This window comes from Chiloscyllium punctatum, chromosome 28, assembly GCF_047496795.1.
Source record: "Chiloscyllium punctatum isolate Juve2018m chromosome 28, sChiPun1.3, whole genome shotgun sequence".
In the NCBI taxonomy this organism is placed as follows: Eukaryota; Metazoa; Chordata; class Chondrichthyes; order Orectolobiformes; family Hemiscylliidae; genus Chiloscyllium; species Chiloscyllium punctatum.
In genome coordinates this window covers 8,291,297-8,305,566 of record NC_092766.1, presented here as the reverse complement: position 1 = coordinate 8,305,566, position 14,270 = coordinate 8,291,297, and the positions used below count along the sequence as shown (strand labels likewise).

The 14,270-nt window shown below is 51.4% G+C and overlaps 2 protein-coding genes across 2 annotated transcripts in view; one reads left to right on the top strand and one right to left on the bottom strand.

Moving 5' to 3' along the window:
- Positions 1-6,353, top strand: part of LOC140453963 (synaptic vesicle glycoprotein 2A-like) — a 30,202-nt gene extending 23,849 nt beyond the window's left edge. The window contains exons 7-13 of the mRNA XM_072548845.1: positions 538-648; positions 815-903; positions 2,512-2,676; positions 3,281-3,414; positions 3,788-3,991; positions 4,227-4,386; positions 4,893-6,353. Of these exons, the coding sequence (XP_072404946.1) occupies positions 538-648; positions 815-903; positions 2,512-2,676; positions 3,281-3,414; positions 3,788-3,991; positions 4,227-4,386; positions 4,893-5,076 (1,047 nt within the window). The 3' untranslated portion in view covers positions 5,077-6,353. The remainder of the gene's footprint in view (positions 1-537; positions 649-814; positions 904-2,511; positions 2,677-3,280; positions 3,415-3,787; positions 3,992-4,226; positions 4,387-4,892) is intronic.
- Positions 6,354-6,956: 603 nt separating this feature from the next.
- bola1 (bolA family member 1) lies at positions 6,957-12,772 on the bottom strand. Its single transcript, XM_072548846.1, has 2 exons — positions 12,435-12,772; positions 6,957-7,587 (listed from the first exon to the last, which is right to left on the bottom strand). The coding sequence occupies exon 2, from the start codon at positions 7,560-7,562 to the stop codon at positions 7,122-7,124; it is 441 nt and encodes a 146-aa protein (XP_072404947.1). The 5' UTR covers positions 7,563-7,587; positions 12,435-12,772; the 3' UTR covers positions 6,957-7,121.
- Between the last annotated feature and the right edge of the window lie 1,498 nt (positions 12,773-14,270).

Genomic DNA, 14,270 nt, shown 5'->3' with positions numbered 1-14,270 from the left:
TAACCTCTCTCTCTTATCCGGGGTCATTGGACAATGATCACGACCAGGAACCCTGGCTAACTTCTCCTTGCTGTCTAACCCAGGGTTTGTGCTGCTAATCAAACAGGCCATCTTTCTTAGATGTTGCTGAACTCCTGGAGTATTGTAGCAGCTGCCCTAATCCAGAAAAAGTGCAGCCCAACCTGAATTTGTCTTGTAGGTGCTGAAGAGTCTTAGTGAACAGTTGCAAGTTAAGTGATGATTGTTATCTGATCTGCAGATTTATTCATCTATAGTCACATTTCATATGATAACTTAAATGTGACAATTTTTCTTAAGCTTCACAATCATTTTGTTCCCTTTGAATGAAGATTATGCTGTGGTTTGATATTTTATTCTGCGTGTCAATTGTTAGTTTATTCACTGGTTGGCTCTCCTGCATCTTTTGAATATACATTGCCATAGAAGATTTTGAACACTGTAGTAAAGTTAATTATGAGTAGTTTTACTGAGCTGCACTATGTCTTTGCTCAATGCTGATTGTTTGTGTTTCCACAGGTAACACACATTAAAACCCCCAAACAGCTGGATGTACTGATCGAGATCCAGTCAGATACAGGCACTTGGTACCGACGCTGGCTAGTCCGCTTCACCAACATCTTTCAGCAGGTATACATCCTCAGTCATAATTATACATCATGCAGCCAGGAAGCACATGTACCATTAGAATTCCCCTCCTATGGGGTGTGGCACACAGATAAAGGTAAAGCAGGGAAATAGGTTGTGCATTGGATTGACAGCAACGCATTCATTCATTTATTTTCTGTTTGTGCAGGTTCGGAGCAACTTCCTGCAGTGTTTCTCAATGCAGTACCGCCGCACAACATTCCTTATGATGGCAGTTTGGTTCACAATGGCCTTTAGGTTGGTTTGTTATTCAGTCCTGACAGACTGAGTGTGTTTGACGGGGTGTGGAGGGAGAAGGAGATTATATCTAAATCCATGCTACACCTTTCATAGGAGTGTCTGATGGGGATGGTATAGCAGGAGCTTTACTTTTGTTATGGACTAAGCCAGACCACTCAAAACATTTTTAAGCAAGCAGCTCAGACTATAACTTTGCCATTTGTTTCAGTAAGTGTGCAGTGATAATTACCTGGATTGAGTTAGCTAGGTTGACTACTTGATTTTAAAACAGAAAGATTTATTCACAAAGTTATACAATGAAACACAAAAAACAGAATAAAGAACCCCTCCAGAACTCAGCCTATCCAATTAGACTTAATTATGCTGTTCCGAATATGCGCAACCCAATCACAATAAGCAAACTCCCTTTAAAAACCAGTATAAATGGAACATATGCTTACAGGTTGAAGTTGTAGGGCAGAAGAGAAAAGATTTCCACACGGCTCCCTGTTCAACTCTTCACCAGGTCAGACTGAACTAAAACTGCTCAGCTCAGCTAGAGAGCTGACCAATCCCCTTTCTTTATCCAGGTCACTTCTAAAACATGTCCACTTTGGCCTGAAGTCTCATCTGCTTACATAGAAACAAAAGGCCTCTCAAAATTATTTTCATCTCTGTACCAAACCTGACTGATCGGAGCCTGGCCCAGTTAATTACCCCTCTGAAAAAAATCAACGACAGAGTCTCCTTGAGCCAACGAACAACTTTTAGAGAAAAAAGGAACTAGTTTTGTGACACTTTGTACCTGACGATGTGCTGTCCCTGTCCTGGCAGTGTTTGATGAGGGCAGTATAGAGAGAGCTTTACTCTGTATCAAACCTTGAGAATGTTTGATGGGAACAGTGTAGAGAAAGCTGTATTCTCTATCTAACCCCATTCTGTCCATGCTCTGACAATATTTGATGGTACAAGTAAAGGAACCTTCACTCTGTCTCAACTTGTAGTGTACCTGCCCTGGCAGTGTTTGATAGGACAGGCAGAGAACTTGACTTTCAGTTGAGAAAAGAGGCAGCTTTACTTTGTATCTATCTTGTGCTATCCCTGTCCTGGGAGTGTTTGATAGGGACAGCATCAAGGTAGCTTTACTTTCAGTTTAAAAGAGGAGTTTATTCTGTTGTTAATGTCCTGGGAGTATTTGAGAAGTGTAGAATGAGCTTTATTCTGTATCTGACCCCATGCTTTCCCCATCCTGCGAGTGTATGCTGTTTCTGGGGAGTAGGGGTGCAGGAGGGAGAGGTAACTTTAGTCTGTATCTCACCCTGTGCTATCACTGTCCCAGGAGTGTTTGATGGGGACAGTGTCAAGGGAACTTGACTTTCGGTTTAAAATACTGGAGAGAGTTTCTTCTGCATATAACCCCATACTGTGTCTATTCTGGGAGTGTTTGGATGGGGACAGAATAGGATGAAGTTACTCTGTATCTAACCTGCACTATACTTGTTCTGCATGAGGTTGATTGGAACAATGTAGAGAAAGCTTTTGCTCTGTAACCAAACTGATGTTTCTGAAATACAATTGGAGTGTGGTTGCCACACAACCTTCTGATACAAGCTCTGTGTTCTTCAGTTACTATGGTCTGACAGTGTGGTTCCCGGACATGATCAAACATTTGCAGATGATGGAGTACTCCTCACGCACTAAAGTCTTCTACAAGGAGAAGGTTGAACATTTCACCTTTAACTTTACACTTGAAAATCAAATTCACAAGAATGGTGATTACTACAATGACAAGTGAGTGCCCACAAAATTACATAAAAGACACGGAGAGTCCTAGGTGTAATATTAGAGTCTTAATGGAAGCACAACCTTCCCTACAGCTGTGGGCACTGGCTGTCTTCCAGACGGATCCACTCTGAGGGACAGGGAAAGCAATGGAGTTGAGCAGGCATCACACTCCACCTAATGTTCTAGCCTCACCAGACGTGAAGCTGGGAATCAGTTTGGAAACTCTAGTTGATCTCTATCTGAGCTGAGATTAGAGATCAGGTGTTCCCAGTCCTTACGGTGTGGATTATCTTACCATTAATTTACATATTGCGGATCTGTTTGACATTACCTGTCTATGCTTGGTTTGGTATGAAAATTTTAAAACTGCTCTTTCAGGGCAAGGCTGCAAAAGTCTATCTTACAAACCCCAGGCAGGGTCTGTGAGCTGGAATTTAGGGGTCACAAGCTCAGAGGCAGCTAGGCTGCAATGTTGCTTGGGATCCCTCACTCACACCAAGGTCTTGTCTCTCACTCTCCCTATGCTCATAGAGGAGTTAGAACAATTTTCATGCTGAAAGCACAGCATTAAGAGATAATTATGATATTATTTTCTTGTTATCTTGGACAGATTTATTGGGATGAAGCTGAAATCAGTGATATTCGAGGACTCGCTGTTTGAAGAATGTTATTTTGAAGACATTACCTCGAGTAACAGTTTCTTCAAGAACTGCACCTTTATCTCAACACTCTTCTACAATACAGGTTTACTAGCTGCGTGTCTTATGCTTGTGACTACCAACTGCTCTCACTTCCCTTCCATGTAACTGTCTTAGATGGTGAGAGCTTGTTTGTATTATCAAGGGGAACCTATGGGCATCTATCAGAAAGTAGACTGTCTGAAGCTCTTCCCAATATTAATTGGAACAGCATGCTGGTGGACAGTGAGTCTCTGAGTGGACTCACTGTGGTTGAATGGGGAATGTATGTATGTTCGGGGTTGGAAGTTTAGTTAGAGGGTCTGCTCCTGATTAGTACTCAGATGTAGGGTGAAGTGGGGGAAACTGGATTGTCAGTTGTCTGGAGAGTTAGAATGTCCTTGCGATGTCATGCTGATGAACTGTTATTGTTTATACAGATTTCTTTGACTATAAGTTGATGGGCTGCCGTCTGATAAACAGTACGTTCTTACACAGTAAGGAGGGCTGTCAGCTTGACTTCAGCGATGATAACAATGCCTACATGATCTACTTTGTGAGCTTCCTGGGATCTCTAGCTGTACTGCCTGGAAACATAGTGTCTGCTCTTCTCTTGGACAAGATCGGTCGGCTTAGGATGCTGGGTGAGTGGCAGCAGTAGTAAATGAGGTATATGGAATTGTATCTCATTCTTCAGGGCTCCAGATGTCTTGATTGATGTGTAAGTGCCTCCTTACACCTTATTGCTAGCCCTGTCCTAGCCAGTCAAGTTATACCATATAACTGTGCCATACCATAATCCAGATAATAAATTTTCTTGAGTTTTGTAGTGTGTAATAACTTTTCTCTCTCTAATCTCTTTTTCCCCCCTACCACTAGCTGGCTCCAGCACACTCTCCTGCATCAGCTGCTTCTTTGTGTCCTTTGGTAATAATGAGTCTGCAATGATCGCACTGCTCTGTCTATTCGGGGGAGTCAGCATTGCTTCATGGAACGCACTCGATGTCATTACAGTGGAGCTCTATCCATCTGATAAGCGGTATGAGTCAGTCTCTTGCAAGGGTGCTGGTTTCCTGGTAATGTTACCTTTACCTTTTCTTTGCAAACCATGGGCTGCACCCCTCCCTTGGATTGGTTTAGCTCAGTTGGCTGGATAGCTGGTTTGTGAAGCGTATGATGCCAATAGCGTGGCTTCAATTCCCATCACTGGCTGAGGTTACCATGAAGGACTCTCCCCTTACCTGAGGTATGGTGGTCCTCATGTTAAATCACCACCAGTCTTCTCTCTCTCTCTAATGAGACCACAAAGTTGTTGGTACATATGTTTAAGTTTCTGTATCTTCTGCCTGATGGAGAGGTTGGAAGAGAGCATAAACAGGGTGGGAGGAACCTTTGATGTTGGCAGCCTTTCCACAGCAATGAGAAGTGTTGATAGAGTCCACGGGTGGGAGGTTGGTTTTCGTGATGGTTCGAGCTGTGTTGATTCTGTTTTCTTTTGCCCTGTTTTCTGTTAATTAAATCAGTGTTTTTGTTTTATTCTGCTAGGACCACAGCCTTCGGATTTCTCAATGCTCTGTGTAAGCTGGCGGCCGTACTGGGCATCAGTATATTCCAATCCTTTGTGGGGGTCACCAGAGCAGTGCCCATCATGTTGGCCTCTGTTGCCCTGGCATTGGGCAGTTACCTGGCTCTAAAACTCCCAGAGACTCGTGGCCAGGTGCTGCAGTGAGTCTGGCTTCAGCCAGAGCCCCTGTAGATGTAGACACTGTGATTCATCTTTCTCCGTTCTTTCATATTGTTTTTGTATGTTTTCCCATGTGGACAAGAAATGAAACTCTATAGAACTCATTACCAACTCCTGCAGATGTAAATAAACCCTTCTGGTATTTGTGTACACAAATCTCACTGTACAGACCACAGTGGTGCAAAGTGTAGGAGGAGCACAGAACCCATAGAGTAGAATAACCTGACAACCCCCAGAGCACAAATCATCTGCCATGTAAGCTCAGGAATGGCAGTGTTATGTATGTATTTCCTGGATTATTCTCAAAGTGTAAATACTGTGTGGTTGAGATTCCAGGCCCAATCCTGAGGTATAGTTTGTTAGGCCCTAATCATGTGATCTGTACAGTGATCCAATTTTTCATTTACTGGTATGAGGCAGAGTTTGTGCAATTTTTAGTGTAGCTGTCCAGAGTAACCTTACCCAGTTAGATTAAATACAATAATCAAGTCCGAGGGTGAAGCACAGGGCTATCGGGTACGATGGGGAAGCACAGGGAGAATTTATTCCTTCCAATTTGAAACTGGTGATTACTGGAGAGTATGTGTGTGTATGTGACAGAGATGTGTTGAGGGGCAAAGGAGTAAAAGGGTTGTGGCTGGCTTGGTGTGCGGGAAGTGATAGAATCATCAGTCACTGGTTAATTCCTAACCAGACCCAATTAATGAACCTAAGCACACTAATTGAGCCCTTTGAGTTTGGTCATCATTTACAAATGAAATATTAAAATCAGAATCTTATTATAAGTTGAAACTCCTTTCCCTTTTCCATCCCTCACTCCTTGTGTCTCCCTTTCCTGTACCTGTCTCGACCCATGGTGCTCACTTAACAGTAGGCCGATGTGGTGACAATCAGTGGCTCTGTGGCTGTTGTAAGGAGTGATCCATTGTCAATCGCCAAATATTTTTCTACTCTGCGTCTCGTTTTAATTCTCTGGTGAGAGGTTTGTTCAGACTTGTGAATGCTATAGATTTAGAAACTAGTATGTGTGAGCGTGTAACTGTTTTTGTGCAGTTGTGCGACTATTCCTTGCTGCCTTGTTGTCTGTCTGTGTAAAACCCGGTGATAGATGGAGGTTATCTGTATAGTTTCAGATATAATAGAGTACAATTGTAGTTTGTCTGAATTTTAGCTGTTTTGTATTATATTTAAAGAAAAAGGCCTCTCAATGGCAAAGATCTACTCCAAGCTGTAACAAAATAAATAAAGAACTGTGGACCATCCATTGCTGGCTATGCCCCTTATCTTAATTGTTTTGGATTGCCTTTGATCTATCTTACCTGAGGAGCTACAGTTACTTTAACACTCAGGATCGTGAAGAGAAAAATCAAGTCAGTCTCCTGCACTCTAACTGGACACTGGATGAAGATGGGTTGAGGACCCAACAGTCAAAACTTACCAACACACTGTCTTGATTTACACATTTGGGTCACCACCCAGGGAGGAAGTTCAATGTTGAAGAAGCTTTTATGAGGCAGTTGTGTCACTTTAAGAAACTAGAGAACCTGAGATTAGCGAGGTCTTCAAAACTACAAGGGATTTCAACAGAGTATATGGGGGAAAACAAGCAGGAGACCCAGAAACCAAAGGACACAAGTTTAAAAGTGAAAGGGGAGATGACTTTCATGCAGTCAGTTATTGTAATCTACCTGGACGAGCAGATTTACAAATAATATTTTAAAGGGAATTGAATAAATCCTTAAAATGGTAGGTTTGCAGGGCTTGGGGAGAGTATGACAAATCGAACAATTCTTTCTAACAACTAGTGATGAGCTAAATGGATGCTTTCTGTTCTGAATTATTTCGCATGATAGAGAAAATTGAAATTGCAAGGCAAACAAATTTATTTTCTTGATCAATTGCCATATTTAAAGCAGCACATGACCAAAGTCTTGCCTTGTTGGAACATTTCAGTGTTGTGTAATATGACAGTGACTCCTGTCTGAATCAGTCCTTTTGTCCTGGGGCCTGCATAACCTACTCAGAGCCCCTCAGTCTTTTGAAAGTGCTTCCAGTTTGACTGCCACAGTCGGGTCGTGTTTGGACCCTCCCAGACAGGCCGGGCTCCTGTCGAAGTGAGGCTCAGCGCCCCACTGCCGGGGTGTCTTGGCCTGGATGGAAAGGGCGTGGATCCTGGTTGCCAGCTCCTCCTTCAGAATGTCGTTGACCATCCGGTGTCTCTGGAGCAAAGGCATCCCTTCAAAGCTCTCACTCACCACCACCACCTTAAAGTGGGTCTCTGAGCCAGGAGGCACCGCATGCATGTAGCTCTCATTGATGACCTGCAAGTGTGTGGGTGTCAGCCTCTGCTCCAGCTTTAGGTGAATGGCACTCGTCACTGGCCCATCCATGGCATGAGTTGCCGAGGTCATTATCATTGCTCTTGAGCTAAGGGCTGGCACAGATCGGAGCAGCTTCAGCAGGGTGCTCATCCAAGCTGCTGTTATCACCTGCCAACTGAAGTAAGGCTGGTTAGTGATCCCAGGGAAATGATTGAGGTTAGCGCAAGAGGTGAACATTCATATTCCTCACAGCCTCCTTGAGATTACCGAATCACTACAGTAGATTATGTAGTATCCAAGAAAGAGAAGTTAAATATACTCCCCGCCATCCCTTTTCAAAGAGATTAAATTTGGGATAGGCAATACTGTAAACGCCAACTGTGAAAGAATAAAAATTCTTGGACACACCACTCAGCGCAAAGATTGGAGGAGGCAACATGTCAGGTGTTTTAAATATGTATCACTCAACATTTCTGCTATTACAAGAAAGTGTGCACCAGGAAAGGGAGGGGAACAATTGATAAGAGTCATGCTGTCAGCTACTCAAGAAATATGAAAGGGCACTGAAATCATGCACTATGCAGGGAGAGGGACAACAATTGTTGGAGTAGCAAGAAACAGACCCTCCGACAGTGCGGCGCTCCCTCAGCGCTCACCCTCCGACAGTGCGGCGCTCCCTCAGCGCTCACCCTCCGACAGTGCGGCGCTCCCTCAGCGCTCACCCTCCGACAGTGCGGCGCTCCCTCAGCGCTCACCCTCCGACAGTGCCGCACTCCCTCAGCACTGACCCTCCGACAGTGCCCACTCCCTCAGCACTGACCCTCCGACAGTGCCCACTCCCTCAGCACTGACCCTCCGACAGTGCCCACTCCCTCAGCACTGACCCTCCGACAGTGCCCACTCCCTCAGCACTGACCCTCCGACAGTGCCCACTCCCTCAGCACTGACCCTCCGACAGTGCCCACTCCCTCAGCACTGACCCTCCGACAGTGCCCACTCCCTCAGCACTGACCCTCCGACAGTGCCCACTCCCTCAGCACTGACCCTCCGACAGTGCCCACTCCCTCAGCACTGACCCTCCGACAGTGCCCACTCCCTCAGCACTGACCCTCCGACAGTGCCCACTCCCTCAGCACTGACCCTCCGACAGTGCCCACTCCCTCAGCACTGACCCTCCGACAGTGCCCACTCCCTCAGCACTGACCCTCCGACAGTGCCCACTCCCTCAGCACTGACCCTCCGACAGTGCCCACTCCCTCAGCACTGACCCTCCGACAGTGCCCACTCCCTCAGCACTGACCCTCCGACAGTGCCCACTCCCTCAGCACTGACCCTCCGACAGTGCCCACTCCCTCAGCACTGACCCTCCGACAGTGCCCACTCCCTCAGCACTGACCCTCCGACAGTGCCCACTCCCTCAGCACTGACCCTCCGACAGTGCCCACTCCCTCAGCACTGACCCTCCGACAGTGCCCACTCCCTCAGCACTGACCCTCCGACAGTGCCCACTCCCTCAGCACTGACCCTCCGACAGTGCCCACTCCCTCAGCACTGACCCTCCGACAGTGCCCACTCCCTCAGCACTGACCCTCCGACAGTGCCCACTCCCTCAGCACTGACCCTCCGACAGTGCCCACTCCCTCAGCACTGACCCTCCGACAGTGCCCACTCCCTCAGCACTGACCCTCCGACAGTGCCCACTCCCTCAGCACTGACCCTCCGACAGTGCCCACTCCCTCAGCACTGACCCTCCGACAGTGCCCACTCCCTCAGCACTGACCCTCCGACAGTGCCCACTCCCTCAGCACTGACCCTCCGACAGTGCCCACTCCCTCAGCACTGACCCTCCGACAGTGCCCACTCCCTCAGCACTGACCCTCCGACAGTGCCCACTCCCTCAGCACTGACCCTCCGACAGTGCCCACTCCCTCAGCACTGACCCTCCGACAGTGCCCACTCCCTCAGCACTGACCCTCCGACAGTGCCCACTCCCTCAGCACTGACCCTCCGACAGTGCCCACTCCCTCAGCACTGACCCTCCGACAGTGCCCACTCCCTCAGCACTGACCCTCCGACAGTGCCCACTCCCTCAGCACTGACCCTCCGACAGTGCCCACTCCCTCAGCACTGACCCTCCGACAGTGCCCACTCCCTCAGCACTGACCCTCCGACAGTGCCCACTCCCTCAGCACTGACCCTCCGACAGTGCCCACTCCCTCAGCACTGACCCTCCGACAGTGCCCACTCCCTCAGCACTGACCCTCCGACAGTGCCCACTCCCTCAGCACTGACCCTCCGACAGTGCCCACTCCCTCAGCACTGACCCTCCGACAGTGCCCACTCCCTCAGCACTGACCCTCCGACAGTGCCCACTCCCTCAGCACTGACCCTCCGACAGTGCCCACTCCCTCAGCACTGACCCTCCGACAGTGCCCACTCCCTCAGCACTGACCCTCCGACAGTGCCCACTCCCTCAGCACTGACCCTCCGACAGTGCCCACTCCCTCAGCACTGACCCTCCGACAGTGCCCACTCCCTCAGCACTGACCCTCCGACAGTGCCCACTCCCTCAGCACTGACCCTCCGACAGTGCCCACTCCCTCAGCACTGACCCTCCGACAGTGCCCACTCCCTCAGCACTGACCCTCCGACAGTGCCCACTCCCTCAGCACTGACCCTCCGACAGTGCCCACTCCCTCAGCACTGACCCTCCGACAGTGCCCACTCCCTCAGCACTGACCCTCCGACAGTGCCCACTCCCTCAGCACTGACCCTCCGACAGTGCCCACTCCCTCAGCACTGACCCTCCGACAGTGCCCACTCCCTCAGCACTGACCCTCCGACAGTGCCCACTCCCTCAGCACTGACCCTCCGACAGTGCCCACTCCCTCAGCACTGACCCTCCGACAGTGCCCACTCCCTCAGCACTGACCCTCCGACAGTGCCCACTCCCTCAGCACTGACCCTCCGACAGTGCCCACTCCCTCAGCACTGACCCCCCGACAGTGCGGCACTCCCTCAGCACTGACCCCCCGACAGTGCCCACTCCCTCAGCACTGACCCTCCGACAGTGCGGCGCTCCCTCAGCACTGACCCCCCGACATTGCGGCGCTCCCTCAGCACTGACCCCCCGACATTGCGGCACTCCCTCAGCACTGACCCTCCGACAGTGTGGCACTCCCTCAGCACTGACCCTCCGACAGTGTGGCACTCCCTCAGCACTGACCCTCCGACAGTGCCCACTCCCTCAGCACTGACCCTCCGACAGTGCCCACTCCCTCAGCACTGACCCTCCGACAGTGCCCACTCCCTCAGCACTGACCCACCGACAGTGCGGCGCTCCCTCAGCACTGACCCCCCGACAGTGCGGCGCTCCCTCAGCACTGACCCCCCGACAGTGCGGCGCTCCCTCAGCACTGACCCCCCGACATTGCGGCACTCCCTCAGCACTGACCCTCCGACAGTGTGGCACTCCCTCAGCACTGACCCTCCGACAGTGCCCACTCCCTCAGCACTGACCCTCCGACAGTGCCCACTCCCTCAGCACTGACCCTCCGACAGTGCGGCGCTCCCTCAGCACTGACCCCCCGACAGTGCCCACTCCCTCAGCACTGACCCTCCGACAGTGCGGCGCTCCCTCAGCACTGACCCCCCGACAGTGCCCACTCCCTCAGCACTGACCCTCCGACAGTGCGGTGCTCCCTCAGCACTGACCCCCCGACAGTGCCCACTCCCTCAGCACTGACCCCCCGACAGTGCAGCGCTCCCTCAGCACTGACCCTCCGACAGTGCGGCGCTCCCTCAGCACTGACCCTCCGACAGTGCGGCGCTCCCTCAGCACTGACCCTCCGACAGTGCGGCGCTCCCTCAGCACTGACCCTCCGACAGTGGGGCGCTCCCTCAGCACTGACCCCCCGACAGTGCAGCGCTCCCTCAGCACTGACCCTCCGACAGTGCGGCGCTCCCTCAGCACTGACCCTCCGACAGTGCGGCGCTCCCTCAGCACTGACCCTCCGACAGTGGGGCGCTCCCTCAGCACTGACCCTCCGACAGTGCGGCGCTCCCTCAGCACTGACCCCCCGACAGTGCGGCGCTCCCTCAGCACTGACCCCCCGACAGTGCCCACTCCCTCAGCACTGACCCCCCGACAGTGCCCACTCCCTCAGCACTGACCCCCCGACAGTGCGGCGCTCCCTCAGCACTGACCCTCCGACAGTGCGGCGCTCCCTCAGCACTGACCCCCCGACAGTGCCCACTCCCTCAGCACTGACCCTCCGACAGTGCGGCGCTCCCTCAGCACTGACCCTCCGACAGTGCGGCACTCCCTCAGCACTGACCCTCCGACAGTGCAGCGCTCCCTCAGCACTGACCCTCCGACAGTGCGGCGCCCCCTCAGCACTGACCCTCCGACAGTGCAGCGCTCCCTCAGCACTGACCCTCCGACAGTGCGGCGCTCCCTCAGCACTGACCCTCCGACAGGGCCCACTCCCTCAGCACTGACCCCCCGACAGGGCCCACTCCCTCAGCACTGACACTCCGACAGGGCCCACTCCCTCAGCACTGACCCTCCGACAGTGCAGCACTCCCCCAGCACTGACCCTCCGACAGTGCGGCGCTCCCTCAGCACTGACCCTCCGACAGTGCGGCGCTCCCTCAGCACTGACCCTCCGACAGTGCGGCGCTCCCTCAGCACTGACCCTCCGACAGTGCAGCACTCCCCCAGCACTGACCCTCCGACAGTGCCCACTCCCTCAGCACTGACCCTCCGACAGTGCGGCACTCCCTCAGCACTGACCCTCCGACAGTGCGGCGCTCCCTCAGCACTGACCCTCCAACAGTGCGGCACTCCCTCAGCACTGACCCTCCAACAGTGCGGCACTCCCTCAGCACTGACCCTCCAACAGTGCGGCACTCCCTCAGCACTGACCCTCCAACAGTGCGGCACTCCCTCAGCACTGACCCTCCGACAGTGTCCACTCCCTGAGCACTGACCCTCCGACAGTGCGGCACTCTTTATCCTACCTCGGCTACTCGTTATGAAGAGGATCCGGTGAAAATCCAACGACGGAGCGGCCGGTGAAGATACTGGGCTCGGGCTCGGTCCCGGTCCCGGTCCCGGGCCCTCTCTGTGACGCGCGAGATCGGGCCAACCGTCAACCAACGGCTCCGCCCCGCATTCGGCCAGCGCGCCTGCGCAAATGGGCGGGGGCGGGCGCGTGCGGCTGGGCGGGAGTTGTCGTCCCAGTGTCACAACCACCTGACGTAGGAGCTTCGCTCCGAAAGCTGGCGTGCTTCCAATTAAAAACCTGTTGGACTCTAACCTGGTGTTTAACTTTGTCCACCCCAGTCCAACCCACCGGCGTCTCCTCATCATTGTCCCAGTGGTGTGGTGCCAGAGCACGCATGCGCGCCCTCCTGCGCGCTCGCCGTCCCGCCGCAGCTGTCACCTCACTGCGCAGGCGCGAAGGCGGGAAAGCGGGCGACCAAATGAAAGCCCAGGGCGTCTGTCAGAGTGATTGGGAGATGTCAGTGTTGGCCTGGGGTGTGTAAAGTTCAAAAAATAATCACACAACACTCTGTGTTCTCTGTCTATGCCGTGATGCGTAGATTGATTCGAATCTAAAAAGTGAGATAACGGAGTTTTACATAAATTCATGCAGTTTTTGAGCTCAGAGTTCTACATGAATGTCTGTGGTTTTGGAGCAAAGTACAATGTAACCCTGAAAGTACAAATTCACCCCACAAAATATATGTGTGCATGTGGGTCTTTGTCTGTCTGTCTGGAGTGGGGGTTGTGAGTGTGAGAAAGTGCATGTGTGTGTGCAGTGAGTGCAGAGTGTCTTAAGTCTGTGAGGGGGTGCATGTGGGAGTGTGTGTGTCTATAAGGGTGTGTGTGGGTGTCTATGTGTATGTGTATCCATGTGTATGTGCGTATAGGAGTGCCTGTTTGTGTGTAGTGCAATGGTGGCCACCTGTAATGTGACATGAACCCAAGGTCCTGGTTGAGGCCCTCCCTGTGGGTACCGAACTTAGCTATCAGCCTCTGCTCGGCCACATTTCTCTGCTGCCTGTCCCGAAGTCCACTTTGGAGGATGGTCACCCGAAGGTCCGAGGCTGAATGTCCTGGACTGCTGAAGTGTTCCCCAACTTGGGATGCAAAGTACTGGGCTAATGGTAAGATTCTTGGTAGTGTAGATGAGCAGAGAGATCTCGGTGTCCATGTAAACAGATCCTTGAAAGTTGCCACCCAGGTTGACAGGGTTGTTAAGAAGGCATACAGTGTTTTAGCTTTTATTAATAGAGGGATCGAGTTCCAGAACCATGAGGTTATGCTACAGCTGTACAAAACTCTGATGCGGCCGCACTTGGAGTATTGTGTACAGTTCTGGTCACCGCATTATAAAAAGGATGTGGAAGCTTTGGAAAGGGTGCAGAGGAGATTTACTAAGATGTTGCCTGGTATGGAGGGAAGGTCTTACGATGAAAGGCTGAGGGACTTGAGAAGAAGGTTGGAGAGAAGAAGGTTGAGAGGTGACTTAATAGAGACATATAAGATAATCAGAGGGTTAGATAGGGTGGACAGGGAGAGCCGTTTTCCAAGAATGATGACGGCGAGCATGAGGGGGCATAACTTTAAATTGAAGGGTGACAGATATAGGACAGATGTCAGAGGTAGTTTCTTTACTCAGAGAGTAATAAGGGTATGGAGTGCTTTGCCTGCAACGGTAGTAGATTCGCCAACTTTAAGTACACTTAAGTCGTCATTGGACAAGCATATGGATGTACGTGGAATAATGTAGGTTAGATGGGCTTCAGATTGGTATGACAGGTCGGCACAACATCACTGTAATGTTCTAT